Source organism: Ursus americanus, chromosome 17 (genome assembly GCF_024610735.1).
Source record: "Ursus americanus isolate L20-20 chromosome 17, mUrsAme1.1.p, whole genome shotgun sequence".
NCBI classification, from domain to species: Eukaryota; Metazoa; Chordata; class Mammalia; order Carnivora; family Ursidae; genus Ursus; species Ursus americanus.
This window is the reverse complement of record NC_142143.1, coordinates 20,403,155-20,423,044: the sequence shown is the minus strand read 5'-3', so window position 1 is coordinate 20,423,044 and position 19,890 is coordinate 20,403,155. Positions and strand designations below refer to the sequence as shown.

Sequence of the window (19,890 nt, the reverse complement as noted above, 5' to 3'; positions counted from 1 at the left end):
TGAGGATGAACATGGTCATATTTTATGTTGCAGTTTAAATTTAAATTTAATTGTTGATAAAGGTGAGTGCATTTTTGTATGTTTATAAAACACTTTGCGTTTGTATTTCTAAAAACTGCCCATTCATATCCTTTATCTTTTTTTTCCCATGAGGTTGTAATTTTTCTTATTGGTTTGCAAGCACTCTTTACCTATCCACAGTATGAGTCTTTGGTCTGTCCTTTATGTTGCAGATAGTTTTCTGAGCTTGTAATTCACCATTAAATTCTTTTTAAAGGGTTTTGTTTTTTGTTTTTTGTTTTTTTGGCTGTAAAAAAGTTGTCATTTCTTATATCGTTAGATTTTGATCTTTTCTTAGACATTAATTCCAGTTTTGTTACTCTTGTTCAGGTGTCCTAACAGAGCAAGCAGCAGGACCTTTGGGACAGAATCTAGAAGTGGAACCATACCCACAATACAACAATGTTCCTTTTCCGCAAGTTCAACCACAGATTTCCTCGTCATCCTATTACTCCAACCTGGGCTTCTACCCCCAGCAGCCTGAGGAGTGGTATTCTCCTGGAGTGTATGAACTCAGGCGAATGCCAGCGGAGACTCTCTACCAGGGACAGATTGAGGTAGCAGACATTCCTGTAACGAAAAAGGCCCGAACGGGTGCGTCAGCAGGGAGAATAAAAGGGGATGAACTGTGTGTTGTCTGTGGAGACAGAGCATCTGGGTACCATTACAATGCGCTGACCTGTGAGGGGTGCAAAGGTAAGCATCTCTGGTTGGCCATTTTCTCCTTGAGGTTTTACCGTATTGGTTGTTGACATCCCTCAGACTGGATTCTTCCCTTTTCCCAGATAACTTCTCATTTTCTCTTCCTCCACTCCTACCTGCTATAAATCTCTAGGAAAACCCTTTTAGTGTATTTCGCTTATATAGAAGTAAACCGTTGCCTATTTACAACCTCACATATGGTTAAAAAAAATTTATGGATTATGGGTTTTTTGTTTGTTTTGGGGAGAGAGAAAGCGATCGGGGGGAAGGGTAAAGAGAGAATTAGAGAGGGAGAGAGAGATAGAACCCCAAGCAAGCTCCACGCCCAGCACAGAGCCTGACGTGGTTCTTGATCCCACAACCCTGAGATCATGACCTGAGTCAAAATTAAGAATCCGGCACCATCCAGGCACCCCTGTTGTTTTTTAAAAGAAGGAGGAACTGTTGAACTCATCTCTTTTAAAACTGAGATCGAGGAGAATAAGACTTTATTATGTGATGTATTTATTATACCTCAGTAGTAAACTTATTAGTTCTAATACTTCATTCCCATTTTACAGATGAAAAAAGTGCAACACAGGAGGTTAATGAACTTACTCAAGCTAATTAGGGGTAGAGCTTCAAATCTACAGCTTATAGTCTAACTCCAGAGCCTCAGGGGTTAACCACCAGACTACCCTGTCTTTTAATCCTTGCCTACTGAGTGATCATTCTACTCTTTGAGCTATTTGCTCCAGGCTAATATTGACCAAACCAATGGACAAAGTATTGGTATTGTCTGGGCCAAGGGAATAAATCCCTGAAGTCAGTAATCTGGTCCCGCTCACCTCCTTACAGGTGAACATTTGGTGAAACCTGGTCCTCCTGAAAAGAATCTGGGACATCTGGGGTGACTGGAGTGAAACCAGTGTGTCTAGGACAACCCCCAAAAGCATTAACTTTAAAAGCAAGCAGGGAAAGAGTCGCCCCTAAAGGATATAGAAGGAAGCCAGAGATGGGAGGGGCTTAGGAAAGTGCAGGATCATCAGACACAAGGGAACAGAAAAGTGCTCAAGAGAGAACCATCCTTGGGGGTAATTCAGGAAGGAAAAGCTGGATGTGGGTATAAATATAATTTTTAAGAGCAGAGAAAGGAGGAGCTTTTTCATTGATTCTGACTTGAGACTTTGCCCCCATGGTGGAAGCAAAAGGACCAGAGTGCAGGGAGAAGTTGAGATGGAGCCAGCAAGAGCCTGTGTTCCACATCAGGGGTTGGCAGTGTTTTTTTCTGTGAGGAGTAAATATTTCAGGCTTTGCACCGTACCGGTTTCTGTTGTGATTACTCAACTCTGCAAACACACCCACATCAAGAAGGGGCAGAGCCGTGGCTTTATTTAACCTACAAAAATAGGCAAGGAAATTAAAAAAACAAAACAAAACAACAACAACAACAAAAACAGGCAGTCGGCTGAATATGGCCCATAGGCCTAGCTGTAGTTCGCTGACCGTGTCCTAGACCAATGAGTCTGGAGGGTGAGTGTGAGAATTAACTGGAAGCTGGGTAGCGAGAGAGTACAACACTCAGGGCATGGGTATGAGACACGTAAACTCATTTTGTGTAGCTGGACTGGATTGTGTAGCTGGACTGAATTCATGGAAACTCTATTTCATTCAATTCAGGATTATTCGGCTCACCCCTGCCCCCCAGAAAACACTCCACCTTTCTCTGGGGTTTTGTCTCAATTTCACGGGTATGCAGTGTCACGCAGGGGTTGGGCGCTGCGGGTGGAGCTCTGTTAACACAGTGCAGCATCTGCTGGGCATTATTCTCTCTGGTCTTCAGTGGCCAGTGGGAAGGGTCTCTGAGGCTTCTTCTGGGGCCTTGAGCGCACTTCTCCTTCCTGTCTGGCCTGCCTGCTGTCCCGCGGCTCAGGTGGGTGGGTTCCTGATGTTTCTCCAGTGTGGTGCTGGCCTGCCTGGCTGCCCAGAGACACCGTTTCATCTGCTCTTATGCCGCCCTGAGGGCAGGCAACCCCAGGTGTCTCTCCAGGTGTCTCCAGGAAAGGACACAAGAACTCTTCTGTCCTGGGATTCCCGAACGATGTGAAGATTCTATCATCTTTCAATCCATGTGTCCCAGGGTGCAGTCTGGGCATGAAGGAGGGAAGGACAGAGCTCAGTGCCTTCTCATGCACTTAACACGTCTTGGCTCTTTTCACTTTCTCTTTATTTGTCTATCTCCCCCAACTTGGGGAAATTTAGTGTCTGGGATCTTGAGGCTTAGGCTTTGGTGACTAAAAAGCCAATAATCAGCTCCTTTGTGCTTTGTATATGTTCTCTTGAGGAAACAAATGAAAATTACCCTAGCTTAGTGAATAGGGAGAAGGTTCAGAGCACAGGGTAGAGTACAAGGGAAAGAACCGGTACCCAATGCCAGGCAGGCCTAACAGCTTAGCCAACTTGGTCCCCCATCCACACCCCTTGGATATCTGTGCTTACCAGATTCAAAATGAATCTTAACTCTGTAGCTTTCCGTCAAAGGAAGTGTGCGGACTTTGGGGTTTCACAGGCATGCATTGAATCTAGACTGTCATTCTTGGCTGAGTAAGCATGTCACTTAATATACTGGGCAGAGTTCAGTGAAATAAAACAGAAACCAAAATTTCAAGCAATTAGGAATTAATACAAGAGAAGTTGGAAGGGCGGAGGAGCAGGTTTGATGCTGAGTCTCCAAGAAGATGCTCGGGGTCACACCCCAGAGGTGGGCTTCCAGGGAGCTGCTACAGTCAAGAAGATGGGGAAACAGGAAGCTAACACAGAGCTGTTGGCTCCAGAAGGACTCCACCTTAGCTGCCACCTAGGCATGGGAAAGTTGCCTCCACCATAATTACTGGCTCTAAAGCAATGGCTGCCAGCTAAATCTAATAGACACATGAGGGATGCCCTGTGTCTTGCCTTTTGATGCCCTTGAAGCTAGCACCTGGAAACCAAGATGCTGCCACAGCACAATTCCAGAGCCCTGCTTGCCTGCAGAAACAACAGTCTCACAAGGTTATTGTCTTGCAGAGCCTAAATCATATCCACAATGTTAGCTGCAAGGGAGTCTGGGAAAGATTGTGTCCAATTCTCCTGCCTTTACAATAGAGAACATACACTAGAGTAGAAATAGGTGCCATGGGTATCCAGCCAGCCAATTCTTAGTTTAAGTATTATTTTGCTTCTCTGAGCCCCCACACTACAAAAAAAGGTAATATCTATTTCACAGGGTCTTTGTAGAATTAACTTAATTTTATATGTAAAGGTCCTGGCAGCTCTCTTGCTTTAGGATCTCACTGTGGGTCTGTCAGACCTGTGATACTTACACACAGACATACAGACACACAGACACACAGACACACACACACACGAAAATTTTTTAAAACTTAAAAACAAAACAAAGATCATGGTTAGACATCCTGATTTCATTGGTCTCATATCTGTTTCTGTTAGAAATATTTTAATTTTAATGAATGTTTTATTGTCGACATTTATGGCATCAATCAGAGAAATTTCAATACATTTTTAAAAGTAATAATTGTAAGAACACAAGCATAACGCACTGACAGCGACTGCCGTTTGCTCGGCACCAGATTACACCAAGAGCTTTCTTTTCTCTCACTTTTCAGCGGGGCATATGAAAATGTGTTCAAGTGTGGATGAATTTTGATTCAAACTTCAAGCTTCAACTAACAAAACTGATCTGCATCTGACTGGAAATTTCAAATGGCCACATTTCCAAACAGGTCAATGTCAGTCACATCCATCTCCAGGCTGGGAGAGCCTTCACCTATCAACAAGAGAATGGTAGAATTCTTAAAAGGCATTTTATGAGTAAATGGGTGACCTCTTGTCCTTTTGAACATATTCTGACTTAGTTCTGAAGTCTTAGAAAAGACTCCATAGTTGTTGAAACTATTCTGGTTTGTAGAGTACATGCAGAATGTTTCCAATGGGCCCTTTGTTTATGGGTCAGGGCTGAGGTGCCCTGACTCCCACAGAAACTTCCTCAAATCCTATTTGATTTTGAGGTCTGATTTTATAATATCTGATAATGATCCTACTGAATTCTATTGGTCAAATTATCTTACAGTGGGATGCAAGGGGGTAAGGCTTAAAGTATTTCACTGCATTGGAAGCCTCTTGTAATAAGTGTTATAAAAATCACAAGAGGAATCAGATTCTGATGACAGACAACCCAGATTTCAACACCCCCTTCCCCCACCGCTGATTCTCTTCCCAGATGTTTCAAGTTACTGAATGTGCCTGGGCTTCAGACTTTTCTCCTATAACATGACGATAGTAATAAAGATGAGGAGGAATGATGGTGATGCTGCTGATAGATAAGATATATCTAACGATTATTATGTGTAGGCTTTATCTGGGACTTTACCCATAATAACTCATTTAATCTTCAGGACCACCCTTTGAGGTAGGTACCTAGGGTTTAGTGGGAGGATTAAACAAGATAATGTGTGTAAAGCAATTAACACAGTACTTGCCTATGGTGAACCGTCAAAAAATGTCCATTATTATTCCTATTATCATTGAATAGTTGTGAAGAAAAAAATGAGACATTGTTTTTGAAACATCTAGCTCTATGCCTGGCACACTTGAATGCTCAATAAGCATTATTATTGCTGCTTTGTTGGTGAATTCTTATTATTTTATTGTTGTTATTCTTCTGTTCATCCAGCCTCCCAAACTTTGATCCTACGCAGTCTTCAAAACTCTCTCTCTTCCTATTAATTAAGTAAGCCTCCAGCTCCTGAGAGTTTGAGTTCATTAATTCAGTTCTTTATCCAGCAACTATTATTAGGTACCAACCATATGCCAGGCACTATTCTAAGCCTAGGAGATGCAGTGGTGAACAAAACAGACAAAATTCCAGCTCTCTTAGTCACCATTTTAAAGCAAAGCAGGGAAACAGTTTATATAACTGACCTAAAATAGACAAAAAGGGAAAACAGTAAGACCAAAAAAAAAAAAAAGATTAAAAAATATAGAAGCAATGAAATGGTATTAAAAAGAACATACAGAAAAATTAAATGGTAAAAGGATGATTTCCAGTGGGTAAAAACTGAAATTTCAAAGAAATATATAGCAACGAGGCAAGACAAACCTAAGACAGTAAAAATTACATTTAAACAAGAAAAAATGTTTAAACTAAATATATAAGCAATATGTAAATATGAAAGTAGTGACTAAAACCCCTCTAGTTTGCCTAAGCCTCCAGTTCCTGGGAGTTTGCCCACCTGGGAGTCTGAATGGCTCTTGAAGATGTGCAAAATCAAGCTCACACAGAGCATCTTTACCCCTCCCCTCATTTTCCCAGTCTAAAAGCATTGACGTCCACCTCCATCATCTTTGAGATGACCCAGTATAACCCTTTCGATGAGCGGTTGAAAACAAAGCCCTATGTGAGAATTATCGCTTTTTAGAGATGGACAACTTTAGCTTTTGTTTTATCAAGTGAATATAGAAAAATGGCTACCCTCTTGGGATGGGAAAGAAAAGCAAAAAAAAATAAAGGGGGGTGGGGTGGGAAGAAAAGGATAACCCTCCAAAAAAAAACCAGTAGGAAAAAGAACAAAGCATACATGAATCACTCAATAAATTATCCTTTCATATTAGCATTGCTAAAGTTATTGAAAAAATACACATTCATGGACTCAAACAATTGGGGAAGGTAATGACTCTCTGTTATGGGCAGAGCAATTCCTGCCATAGACTGTTTATTTCATTTATCCTTACAATGGCTCCAGTAGATGGTATTATCATCTCCCTTTTGCAAATAAAGATACCAACACGCAGAAAATTGTCCAGGTCTCACAGCTATGAAAGAGTGGAGTAGAATTGTTGTCAAATCGTCAGGACTCCTGAGATATACTTTATTCTCTGTGCTGTCTTTCCTTGTATCCTTCTGTCGATGACTTTCCAAAGACAGCATTAAAGCATATGCAAGGAAAATGAGTGTTTTAAAAGTTGGTTCTGTGTTTAGGGAAAAAATACACCAACAAAGAGAAAAACAAACAAAATCTAGGTGATGGGAATCCAAACCCATTGGTTGTTTGACAGAATGATCTCCTGGTGTTCTCTACCAACATACTTTACAAAAGCAGGAGACAACTAAAAATTATTGAACAATACTCACGTGTGTACAAAATAGACCATCTTTTTAATAACTAAGTAGGGTTGTCAGCCCCTTTCACACATAGAAATGACAACCACTAGTCATATCACTTTTAAAAATAAAGAATGAGGCATCTAAGTATCTTCATTTCTAATTGTGATACATATGAGCATTAGAATATATAATTAAAGAATTGCCTTTGTGGGAACTTACCTTGCAATGTCTTATACTTTGACCCTGAACCTTGTATTAATAAGTTAAGGTGAAAGTAGGAATAGACTGAGAGTTGCCTCCCAGGCAAACTCACACAAACGCAATTCTCTAGTGACTTTAGAAAGGAGAATGGTTTTGTTAAGTAGCCTCTAAGATTCCCTGTTCACCCCTCTGAGATGCTCTTTGTGTTTGTGCAGCCTGCTTTTAGATCTGGAGGAAGGACAAGATGTGTGGTTGGATAGAATGTTTTGGTCCTTATCTTCTAGGCATGGGGACTCCCCATTCCTGCTGGGCATTGCCTTTCCACTCTGGTTTATATTTATTGCTTAAGACTGCATGCAAATACACTGTTCTCCATGGCTTAGATGGACGGCAAACTTTTTGTAAAGGGCCAGATAGTTAATATTTTAGGTTTTGTAGCTATTAGGGTCTCTGTCACAACTATTTGACTGCCACTGTAGTGTGAAAACAGACGTGCATGTAAATGAATGAGTGTGGCTGTGTTCCAATAAAACTTGATTTAAGGACACTAAAATGTGAATGTCATACAACTTTTACATACCACAAAATAATTACCCATTGACTTTTTTTCACTCACTAAACATGTAAAAACCACTCTTAGGTTGCAGATCATGCAGAAATAAGCAGCAGAGGGTAGAATTTGCCCTGCATGTTGTAGTTAGCCAACTCCTGGCTTAGCACAGTGCTTCCGCTGAATGAATACTTGTAGACTGTCAGCATCTTGTATCTGAACTTGGAGTTTCCTCCATTGCTCCTAATCCTGCATTCTCTGCACCTGTTTTGGGCAATGTTTTTCATAAGTTTACTCTGTTTCCTAATTTCCAGAGTTTCATCAACATTTCTGATACACTGAAGGATTTGTATTCTAACTCTTAGAGACTATGCTGTTTCCATGAACTTTTCTCTTATTTTGTGGTATTTTTTGACAGAAGGGAGTGTAGAAGCTCGATGAATGCCCTTTGACTACTAAATTGTTTGTAGATTTGTCTACTTTGAAAGGATGTTAGCCAACTTCCCAAAATAGTTCAAAGTCAGTTCTTTTAAAATGTATTTAAGAAAAAAAAATCAATAGGGATTATAGTTGGTAAAAGGGTTGGAAAAGTCAGGTGAAATTTTTTTTGTCTGTCTGTGGCTCTCCAGTAGGTTAAAGAGGGGGAAAACTCAAAATTATTAGCAGGCACTAAATAGTCAATAATAATTTTCATCAGAAGTAACAACTGGTGTTGGTGAGAAATGTGGAGAAAATGGGACCCTCTTGCGCTGTTGGTGGGAATGCAAACTGGTGCAGCCACTGTGGAAAACAGTATGGAGGTTCCTCAAAAAGTTGAAAATAGAACTACCCTGTGATTCAGTAATTGCACTACTGGGTATTTACCTAAAGAATACTAAAACGGTAATTCAAAGGGATACATGCACCCCTATGTTTATAGTAGCATTATTTATAATAGTCAAGAGATGGAAGCAGCCCAAATGTCCATTGGTAGATGAATGGATAAAGAAGATGCAGTATACATATACAATGGAATATTACTCAGCTATAAAAAGAATGAAATCTTGCCATTTGCACGACATGGCTGGAGCTAGAGAGTATTATGCTAAGCAAAATAAGTCAGAGAAAGACAAATACCATATGATTTCACTCATATGTGGAATTTAGGAAACAAAACAAATGATCAAAGGGAAAAGAGAGAGAGGGAGAGATAGATAAATAGAGAAACCAAGAAATAGACTCATAGGGAACAAACTGGTGGTCACCAGAGGGAAAGTGGTTGGGGGGATGCGTGAAATAGGGGATGGGGATTAGGGAGTGGACTTAAGATGAGCACCAGGTGTTGTATGGAAGTGTTGAATCACTCACTATATTGTACACCTGAAACTAATATAACACTTGTGTTAACTAATTCTAATTAAAGTGAAAGTTTAAAAAAATAATAATTTCCATCAACTTCATCTCAGAAGTTTGAGGGTTGCTTTTCCGAAAATATTAGTCTGAAACAGCTTCTGCCAGGTGATCAGGAGTCTGTAATTAAGTTCTGAAAAGATTAATGTCTACAGACAATGTTTAACAATGTAAGCTCCTTACTAGAAGAACAGCCTAATGTACTGATTAAGAGCATAGAGTTTGGGGGGCGCCTGGGTGGCGCAGTCGTTAAGCGTCTTCCTTCGGCTCAGGGCGTGATCCCGGCGTTCTGGGATCGAGCCCCACATCAGGCTCCTCTGCTGGGAGCCTGCTTCTTTCTCTCCCACTCCCCCTGCCTGTGTTCCCTCTCTCGCTGGCTGTCTCTCTCTCTCTGTCAAATAAATAAAATAAAATCTTAAAAAAAATAAAAAAGAACATAGAGTTTGGAACTGAGCCTATCAGGGTTCAAATCAAAGCTCCACCATTTATTATCTGTGAGACCTTGAGCAAAATGTTTCATCTCTGTGTAACTCAGTCTCCTTAGCTGTAAGAGGGAGATAATAATAGAATCTACTTCATAGGATTGATATGAATATTAAATGAATCACCATATGCAAAGTACTTAGTGCCTGATACAAAGTAAGTTCTTTTTAAGTGGGTGGTGGAGTCCTTTTTATTTGACAATGTGTTGAGATAGACCTAAAGTCTGACTCTATTGAGGTTATAAAGAGTTATTCAGCTCTGTGCATTCGTCGCTGTTTAAAAAGTATGGAGACCCCGAAAGTTTTTTTTTTTTTTTTTTTTAGGATTTATTTATTTATTTATTTGAGAGAGAGAGAGAGAGCAAGCAGGGGAGGGCCAGAGGAAGAGGGAGAAAATCTCAAGTGGACTCCCTGCTGAGCACGGAGCCTGACACCGGGCTTGATCTGAGAACCCTGAGATCATGACCTGAGCAGAAATCAAGAGTCTGATGCTTAACCCACTGAGCCACACAGGCATCCCAAGACCCTGAAAATTTTTAAACAACCAATATTTTATTGATTTAAAATTAATGGGTAGTTACTGTCAGTCACTGGAGTCTGATGTGTGCACGTGCATGTATCCTTGTATGTGCATGTGTGTGCACACACACGTATGTATATATGCATTGAGAGTAGGGTAAGATATGTGAGTTATATCTGTACAAAGAAGCAGAGAAACAGGATGTGTAATATTCTGCATATTTGAAGGATCCATTTTCCTATCCTATAGGCATTCTCCTGCCACCACAGGAATTCCCCGAGTGCTACACCTTCCTCAGATGGCAATGCCAGCCCTCATCTACTCATCTTTCATTACGGGGGAGTGTCTGTTGCTCAGTGAATTTCCTTTCCATTCATTTTCAAATGACTTTTCTGAGCATTGTTGAATATGCACAAGATAGAGGCCGAGCTAGGTGTATGGATAGATTTGCATAAGTTTAGATACAGTATCCGTACCCACATTTAAGTGATATAATGATAATATTGTGTTGCCATCTCAGAGTGAAAGCTAATTAATTCAGCTATTGAGATGATAATGATTTCTTTCTCAGTTAGTACCAGAGTTTAAAAAAAAAAAAAAACCCCAGCAGAATTGTCCTAGCACTGTTCCTTTGATTCATCTTGGAATAAGGAGGTTTATTTCTGTTAACTATTGAGCTATCAGTCTCTACGATGGTTTTGAATGGAGTCATTCGTGGGAGGGGCTGAATATTCATGTGAAGATTGACTCAGGTTGACTAAGAAACATCACTGAGCTCATAGATTTCGTACAAGAAAAAAAACTTCCTTCCTTCCTTCCTTCCTTCCTTCCTTCCTTCCTTCCTTCCTTCCTTCCTTTCTTCCTTCCTTCCTTCCTTTTTCTTTCTTCCCTCCTCCCTCCCTCCCTTCCTCCCTCCCTCCCTTCCTTCCTTCTTCCCTTCCTTCCTTCTTCCCTTCCTTCCTTTTCTTGCCTAGAGACTCTTTCAAAATGCATGCTTTGGTATTTGCATTCCCAGTATCAGTGTTGATCTGAAGCACAGTCTTTTTTTAGACTTTGTGTGGTTGGATTTGACATTTAGGAAAATGTAAGATCTTTCCTACTGAAGGTATACCAGCTGACAGATTCACAAGCAACTCTATGACTTTTTAAACCTTGCTCTCTCTAACTTTTTCTTCAGCCTCCGTTTTTATGTTGAGTTAGTTACCAAGTCCTGAGTTCCCCTGTTTCTTCCTCCCTCTTCTACCATCCAGTTCAGGCAAAAATCACCTCTCGGCTGTTCCACTTTTTTTCACCTTGCACCAAGGATTCTTCCCAAGATGCAGGTTAGGTCACACCCTCTTCTGCCAAAACCCTCTAACGACTTCTCTCTGCATGGTAAAAACTCAACGGCTTTTGCCTCATGTTAAAGGTCATTAAACGTATTCTGTCCCACCACATGCCCTTACCCACCTTCCACTAATTCTCCCTATACTCTACCCTCCCACCAAAATAGATCATCTACCCTTCCTTGGCATTTCCATAACTTTCTCACTTCCTGGAATGTCCTTCCTCCCTCACAGTCCATGTTTCAAAACCCTACTTATTCTCTAATGCCTGGCTAAATTCTACTTCCTTTATGAAGTTCTCTCTGATTTCCCCTACTCAGAATTAATCAGGGCCATTCCTAGCCATATAATGCCTTTTCCTCAAGACACTCAATTTTTAGCTTTTGGGACATTGTCATATTATACTTATTTTACTAGAACAATTTTTATTGCCTTCTGGAAAAACTGTCATAACAAATGTGCAAATCTCCAGGTCTGTGATGAAATTGCTGAGTTTGAATCCTCATAATCCACTTATTAACCATATGATCATGGCCAGGATGCTCAATCTCTGTGTCTCTCTTCCACATCTATAATACGGGGACTATAATACTATCTTCATCCTAAAATTGTTATGAAGGTTAAACAACTAAATGCAGGTGAATTGGTTAGAACAACAGCCAGTGAGCATTTAATAAATGTTGGTTATTATTCCAACAGGCTGTTAAAATAGGAAGGGACTCTTGCTGTCTCAATTTCAACATTCATGAAGACACTAGTTGCTATATCCAAAGTGAGCACATCTTGCAGTGGGTAGTTAAGAAATAGTTAAAACCTCACCTACTTTGAGGGTATGAAGTGGTCAGGAGTTGGAAATTCTAGAGTAGTCTTTAAAGATTTTGGAGCATGTGACCAGTGTGCTATAAATCCCATATCCCCATTGCAAAGGGGCAGGGGTGTGGGATGCAGGTATCTTCCATGGGGACCACCACTGAAAGTATGGTAATTTTGTGAGGATTAGGAAAATGTGTCCCCATCCCAGGTGTAATCTATACACTAGGGAGGCCCTGCTGCCCCAAGCCCAATGAAAGGGTCTTCAGGATCACTTGAGGAGATTTATATGTATCCCTACAGCTGAGGGACACAGGAGACTGGCATTGGACTTGCACCTGAGAAGCTGAGAGGGCAAGAGGTATGGTAGCTGTTTATGGAAAAATGGGAGAGATTTCTCCTCCCCACGATTTTCTGGACCAGAGAAAGCAGGCACAGGGTTATCTTAAGCTCATGACAAGAAGGCCACATGGAGGGACTTCAGAGTAAAGAGGATGGTGGTGAATTGCCAAATTCCTGGATGCAAAAGAAGGGGGTACAAGTCATGGGCTAGAATAGAGATGTATCTGCCCCCATCAAGGAATTGCAAAGGAACAAATCCCCGTGATGGGCATTCTCTAAAGAACCCAACCCAAAAGAGAAAGAGTCAATTTCAGAAACTTGCTGGGCACAAGCCAGCTTCTAACAGTACAGGCATCTTAGCACTTTCCGGTTACTTCTTCCCCTTGCCTCCCACAATCCTTTCCTTATTCACCACTTCACCTTGACTCTGGAAGTGTCAGAAATCACAGTTAGCCAGGTGGAGGAGAAAGAGTGGAAGTGGCAAGTGGGGAAAAAGAGAAAGAATGGCCATTGTGTTTCCTTCCTGCCTGAGGCTTAACTGTAGCAGGCTTCTGCTGTGGCTACACCCTCTCAGGGGAGGTGTTTGCTTTTAAATCAAGGTTGACATTTGTATTATTACACTAGGCTGGGCATATCGAGTACTGAATTGAAACCTTCAATGTGACCTCTCCCAGTCCGCCTGGTAAATAGCAACTCGTTTTGCAAGGCTTGGCTCAACACTTACTTCCGAGTCTGATCTCTTCACCCAGAACTGACCGGTTCCCTGCTTCCCCTGCTCAGCCTAGCCCAGCCCAGGAACACTTAATTCCACTTGTTCGGTTGTTTGCATGGCTTTGCCCTCAACCAGGCTATAAACACTAAGAGGGCAGGGACGACTTACCCGCCTCTGTACCTCCGTTGCCGACAGCTCCCTGGCACGCAGTTGTCTCCCAATAAAGATATAAGGAAAGTAACCTATCTTAAAAAACAAAGTAAGGAGGCCCCTAGGTGGTGCAATGGGTTAAGTGACGGACTCTTGGTTTCAGCTCAGGTCATGATATCAGGGTCCTGAGACCGAGCCCCAGCTAGGCTCTGAGTTCAGCAGGGAGTCTGCTTGAGATTCTCTCTCCTTCTCCTTCTGTCCCTCCTACTGCTCTTTCTCTCAAACAAACAAATGAATCTTTAACCACCCCCTGCAAAAGTTAATGTTTTTCTTAAGAGAGGCTATAAGTCAAACGTGTCTTTATCTTTGACAGAGAAATTGAACAGAACAGCCTTCTGGATGACGCAGTGAGGTTGAAAGTACCTTTGTCACCTGTACACTCAAGGATGGTCTGGGTGCTCTCCAGAGGCTCTTGAGACAATGCTCCGGCATCACTTAATTCTAATGTGTTTTTCTGAGTAGCAGTTGTTAGCCCTTTTACTCCTTTCTGTGTTTCTTCCACAGGTTTCTTCAGGAGAAGCATTACCAAAAATGCCGTGTACAAGTGTAAAAATGGGGGCAACTGTGTGATGGACATGTACATGCGAAGAAAGTGCCAAGAGTGTCGCCTAAGGAAATGCAGAGAGATGGGAATGTTGGCTGAATGTATGTATACAGGTATTCACATCAAGCAATTAAATTCCACTAAAAATCTCTTAAGGAGGCAGATGGCAGGTAACTCGTCTGATTAGAATGGTACTTCACATACTAAAAAAGGGATTTACTAAGCCATCGAAGTTCTTGAAAAGGGTAATAAACTACTGCAATTGTCCAAAGTGTCAGCAAAAGAGCATTTTATTCCCCTGAAAGAAGTAGCTTTTGTTGTTCATTGTTGCAAGGAATCATATGTGGAGTGGCATTAATCTACAGTGAAAATAACACATTTTAATAAGCTACCAAGAATGACAACAGCCTAAAAATTTTCTCCAAATTTGATTTAATATCTTTCTTATTATTTAATTTGCATAAAAATTCACAGTTGTGGGAAAGATTAAGAATGTTTTATAAGGTATAACTGCCTCTGAATTGTCTAAATAGAGTTTTAAACCAAGTCATTTTATTAGAAGTCCTTCTTCTCTTAGTGCAGCTTTGAACCAATTTGTATAGGTTTACACAGGAAATTAACTACTGTGGGTTTTAATATAATTTGGCCCTCTGATCTGATAAAGAGACACTGTATTAACTGCTGGTTTTGTGAGGAACCCAATCTTCATCAATTTGGAATGCATGCTAGTATATAACATATTAATTTTTCATTCTGCAAATTCTACAGACCACTCAGATTTTGAGATATGTCCTATTCCTCCTCAAAACACAAATGACAAACAAATGTCACCAAGGGGATGATAACATTCAGGGAGGGAATGCCACATGGAATAAAAGCCTTTGGAAGGTGACTCCAATTCTATTGTTCCCACACTGTACGGGCGACTGGGATGGACCCAGAGAAATAATGTGTGCAGGAGGGGGAAAAATAGGTCAGTGTAAATAATCCAGCTCTGGGTGGATGAAAGTTTTATGGTCGGTGATCACTATCTCCTCTTAGCATATGAAACAAGAGACTGCAGTAGGGACTACTGCTGGAATCCAATCTTGCAATGGAAACCGTTACTTTGATGGGGGCGGGGGTTTCGTGTTGCTCATCACTTAAATATGAACTACTTCCAATGGGAGCACTGAGGACATTTTCCATGATTCCACCTACAAGAGTCTATACTACTGTTAATGCAAACTTGTCCGGGAACAGAGCAGAGGTTTCGTGTGATCTTATAAAATAAATTCCCTGGACAAAGAAATTCCTGGAACTTAGTTTCTTTAACACTGAGAGAATAAGGATGTTAAATGGGAATATGGAAGATTGTTCTGCATTATTTTTATAGCTTGTTTAAGTGTAAATGAATGATATTATATGACTCTTCAAAAGGAAATTTCAAAGTCCCTTTGAGTTATTTTCATCTCTATGTTCTCAATAATGTATACAGTTCTGAAAATTAAGGAGATTTAGAATTTTCCCTAAAGGAGGTTGACATTTGTTTTGCTCAGCATGTGTTTACTTATGTGTTTAATGTGAAATTGAATATACTTTTTATGATACAGTTATGTAAACATGGATGAGAAATCATATTAACACTATGTTGTGAAACAGTAGCTTTCAGGGTCCCCTAGACCAGGAATGGGGAGAGTGTCATTCACTTTTTTATTGACTGAATACCTTGCATTTGTACAATGCTTTGGTATTGCAAATTCTTTACACAAAGTACATTTAAAAAAAAAAAGACCCAGTTATACTTAATCTATACAAAATTCTTTGAGGTAGATATTTTTCCTATTTTATAAATGGAGAAACTGAGACTCACAGAGGGATAAATTTCTTGTTCAAGGCCGAGCCTCAGAATTCAGAAGGGCTAGAATTAGCTCTGTGCCAAATTGTGTAGATGGGAGCCAGCCACACCTCAGCTGCCTCACGACCACAGGCCCATTCGGACTCTGGGGTGAAATCTCTGTGTTTTATTTTTCCAGGCTTGTTAACTGAAATTCAGTGTAAATCTAAACGACTAAGAAAAAACGTGAAGCAGCACGCAGATCAGACCATTCATGAAGACAGCGAAGGTCGGGATTTGAGACAAGTGACCTCGACAACCAAGTCATGCAGGGTAATCACATGCAATGGGTCCGCTAAAGCCCATAGCAGCTGAACTTCTAGGCATGTAGTCACCTGGCTGGGAGGCTTTAAAATTAGAGCCGCCATAAACAGAACTTCATTCCAGTTGTGCATTAAGTGGGTTTCTTCTTTTTAATTGAGGAAGTAATGCCTGTGTAGAAATTCAAATAATAGCAGTAAATAAAGCAAAATGAATGCTCTCTGTCTCCCTGGCTCCATTCCACTCCTACTACCAAGAGGTTGCCAGTAGAAACAGCTCAGTGTAGAAAATGGATTTTTCAGGTTACGCTTTTTTTTTTTTTTAAAGATTTCATTTATTTGAGAGAGAGAAACAGTACAAGCAGGGGGAGTGGCAGGCAGAGGGAGAGGGAGAAGCAGGCTCCCTGCAGAGCCGGGAGCCAGATGTGGGGCTGGATCCCAGGACCCTGGGATCATGACCTGAGCCAAAGGCAGATGCTTAACCGACTGAGCCCCCCAGGCGCCCCTCAGGTTGAGTTTTGATGACCATTTTCTTTTCTGTCATTAGGAAAAGAAGCGTAAGGTGGGAAAGAAGTGTATTCAGTAAAGGTTTTTGGATTAGTCCCTATCAATGGGTGACATTGGGTGGCTACACATGTGGAACAATAGAGAAAAGCCTGTCCCATCGAGCTCACAAATTATGCAAGAAATCCTTTGAACAACTCGAGACAAAACTGAGGAACAGCATTTTGGATGATTGGTTAAACGCATGGTGATAAGCTATAGGGTATATAGAGGAACTTTAATTTGCCGTTAGTTGAGAAAACAAAAGTCCATGATTGTTTAAGTCACACTCCTCTTAATACTTATTATACTACTGACCAGGAACTCCTCATCCACATTTAGTTTTCTAAGTATAGTATTTTGCATTCATTTCAGAAAAAAATAATTTCGTATTATCTTGCCATGGTACTTCATCAGTCACACTTTGGTGTAAGGAAGCAAAGAGTTGACACAATTATCTACACTCTTCAAATGGTGCTAGTAAGGGAGAGAGTGATGTTCAGGGTCTGAATTGTCCAGACCGATGACTCTACTTCAGGGCTAGGCAAACACTTTCTTCTGTAAAGGGTCACATATTTTAGGCTTTGGGCACAAAGTCTCCATGACAACTATTCAACTCCGCCATTTTAGCGCAGAAGCAGCACAGAAAACACATAACCAAGTGAGTGTGGTTGTGTTCCAAGAGAGTCACAAAACCAGGTGGATTTGGTTGACGGCCACAGTTTGATGGCTCTGTATGAATGCTCTTAAATGTGGGAACTTTTCCTTAGTGACTAAATCTTGAACTTTCACTGGACTTCTGTATGAATGGGCTTGATAGACTTTCATATCCAGACTATGATATATTCCCAAGAAGTTCATGAAATGGATATTTTGTTATCCCTATTTTACAGATAGAAAAATGAACAACTTGGGACACATTTAGTGAAATGTGATATGGCTTGCCCAAGGACCCAGATTAAGCGATTATGGTACACATTATATCAGAGAGCATAGTTCCTGCTGTATTTAGGGCTTTTATCAATAATTTCTGAGATTAGTTTGCACATATACAAAAAATGCCTAATAACCATCTTCCCTAACACCTTGTATTTTTTTGCCAGTGTAGGAGAAAACTGAACTCACCCCAGATCAACAGAATCTTCTGCATTATATTATGGATTCATACAGCAAACAGAAGATGCCTCAGGAAATAACAAATAAAATTGTACGTACAAATATCTGAAAATACATAGGTTTAAAGTTAATATTTTCTGGAGCTTTTAGTACCTGGGTGGTAGAATTCATATATGCATTTGTTATTTTGAAATAATTAGAGCTGAGAATTTAGTTTATACATTTAAACTTTTAGCAGCATTAAAGAATAAGAAGTCTCATGTCTATCTAGGTTATAGTAATTGTTCTCCAAGGATTTAAAAGATATGAGCTGGAATTTAAATTTTATTATCCAAATCTGGTTCTTTAGTCTAATGATTTTGTACTGATTTATCCTTTTATCTACTTATTAATCATTTGGTTTTTTTCCCTTAAAATTTAGTTAAAAGAAGAATTCAGTGCAGAAGAAAACTTTCTCATTTTAACTGAAATGGCAACTAGTCATGTACAGATTCTCGTAGAATTCACAAAAAAACTGCCAGGTATTTTTACATGTAGATACTTTTCTGTTATACTGTGCGATATTCTTGTGACATTGAGAGAGTCAGATCTGTTCATTGTAAAGCAGGGATTATTTTACATCTGATTTAAATTTAAAAAAATAAATTAATTAATGTGTCTAACTACTACAGACATGAAATGTTAGAACCAGATAAGATATGTGAAATCATTTATAATAGTTCTTCTGAATTGATAGACTAAGAAATCGAGGCTTTGCAATGTTGTCATTCATCCATTTATTCATTTAATAAACATTTGTTGATACTTATTTCATACTAAGTACCTAGCTATTACCTTCAAGGGGACTGATTAAAGAAAGGCTATAATAAAAAAATTATATACAAAGTGCTGTTTGACAGAGAGGAAGTGGTTGCTAATTGTATCTGAGAAAGACAGGGAGACTTCAAAGAAAATAGTATTTTAATTGGATCTAAAAGATAAAGCAATTTTCCTGGTGGTACAGAAGAGAAGGCACCTTCCAAGTCGAGAGATCTGCTTGTGAAAATGTAAAATGTAAGACATTAACAAAAATAGGATTATTAGAGATGAGAGAGGAAAATTCAATGTGACTGCAGCATCGTGTGGCGGGCTCCTTGGTTAGACATAGGTAGTTGGTACCAGACTGATAAGGGACTAACTAAGGAATTTAATCATCATCTCCTGGACGATAGAGAACTTTTGGTATCTCTTTGTTGTTGTTTGTGTTGACAGGGATGTAATGGATTTATATTATACAGATATGACTTGGTCAGTTTTATATAAGATGGATTTGAATGGGGAGGGACCAGAGAGGAGGGATCAGTTAGGATGCTACTGTTACAGTCAAGGCAGAGGGCTTGAAATAAAACAATAACAGTGGGAGACTGAAAAGAAAACATAATGAAGAGAGATTCAAAAATTGATAGGGCTTAATGAACAATTATATTTGTGGAAAGAGGGAGAGGAACCTATCCATAGTCAGTTGGATGGTGCCAGTACAGAAACTAGAATTCAAGATTCTTAGCTCCCAGCTTCCCAACTCTTCCAGTTACATTATCAATGCTATCTAAGCCAATACATTTGTTTCAGTGTTTAAAAAATATATTAAAAAATAGAATTCCATGATCTAGAAGAGTATAATTAATATCTTGTACAACAGCATAGCCCTATAATATTAAATTATAGAAGGTGACTTCTGATGTAAGATTTTAATTAGACAGGTTGATTTGTCTTCTTTGGCTGGCATTAGGCTGTTATTTTATTAAAGTGTCATTGGTAGACATAAGCCTACATAAAACTCATAAAATGTGAGGAGAAAGTTCTCATTATCATTTTAACATTAATATTCTCTCATTTCTTTATTAACAATGAAAGGAGGATTTAATTTGTTATATGCTAATTAAGGCAATCTTGATCAAAAACAAGATTATACAAGACTGGAAAGTGTGGGAGGAGGAATTGGGAAAGGGAGAAATATGATGTTTTTGGCTGTTTGTGAAAAGAGAGTTTTTCAGTTCAAATGGTCTGTTGGTCTTGAACCACAAAATAATAGAAGAAAAAAAATCTTATTCATAAAAGGTAGCTTAT

The 19,890-nt window shown here is 39.8% G+C and overlaps 1 protein-coding gene across 6 annotated transcripts in view; it reads left to right on the top strand.

Annotated features, from left to right (window-relative positions):
- The window catches only part of NR1H4 (nuclear receptor subfamily 1 group H member 4), a 64,482-nt gene that overhangs the window by 30,812 nt on the left and 13,780 nt on the right, over positions 1-19,890 (top strand). For 4 of the 6 annotated variants that reach the window (XM_087868830.1, XM_087868829.1, XM_087868827.1 and 1 more), the window contains 5 exons: positions 391-756; positions 13,950-14,102; positions 16,005-16,138; positions 17,777-17,875; positions 18,206-18,305. In XM_087868830.1, the coding sequence (XP_087724956.1) occupies positions 391-756; positions 13,950-14,102; positions 16,005-16,138; positions 17,777-17,875; positions 18,206-18,305 (852 nt within the window). The remainder of the gene's footprint in view (positions 1-390; positions 757-13,949; positions 14,103-16,004; positions 16,139-17,776; positions 17,876-18,205; positions 18,306-19,890) is intronic. The other 2 variants (XM_087868828.1, XM_045779702.2) reach the window with 1 other exon arrangement.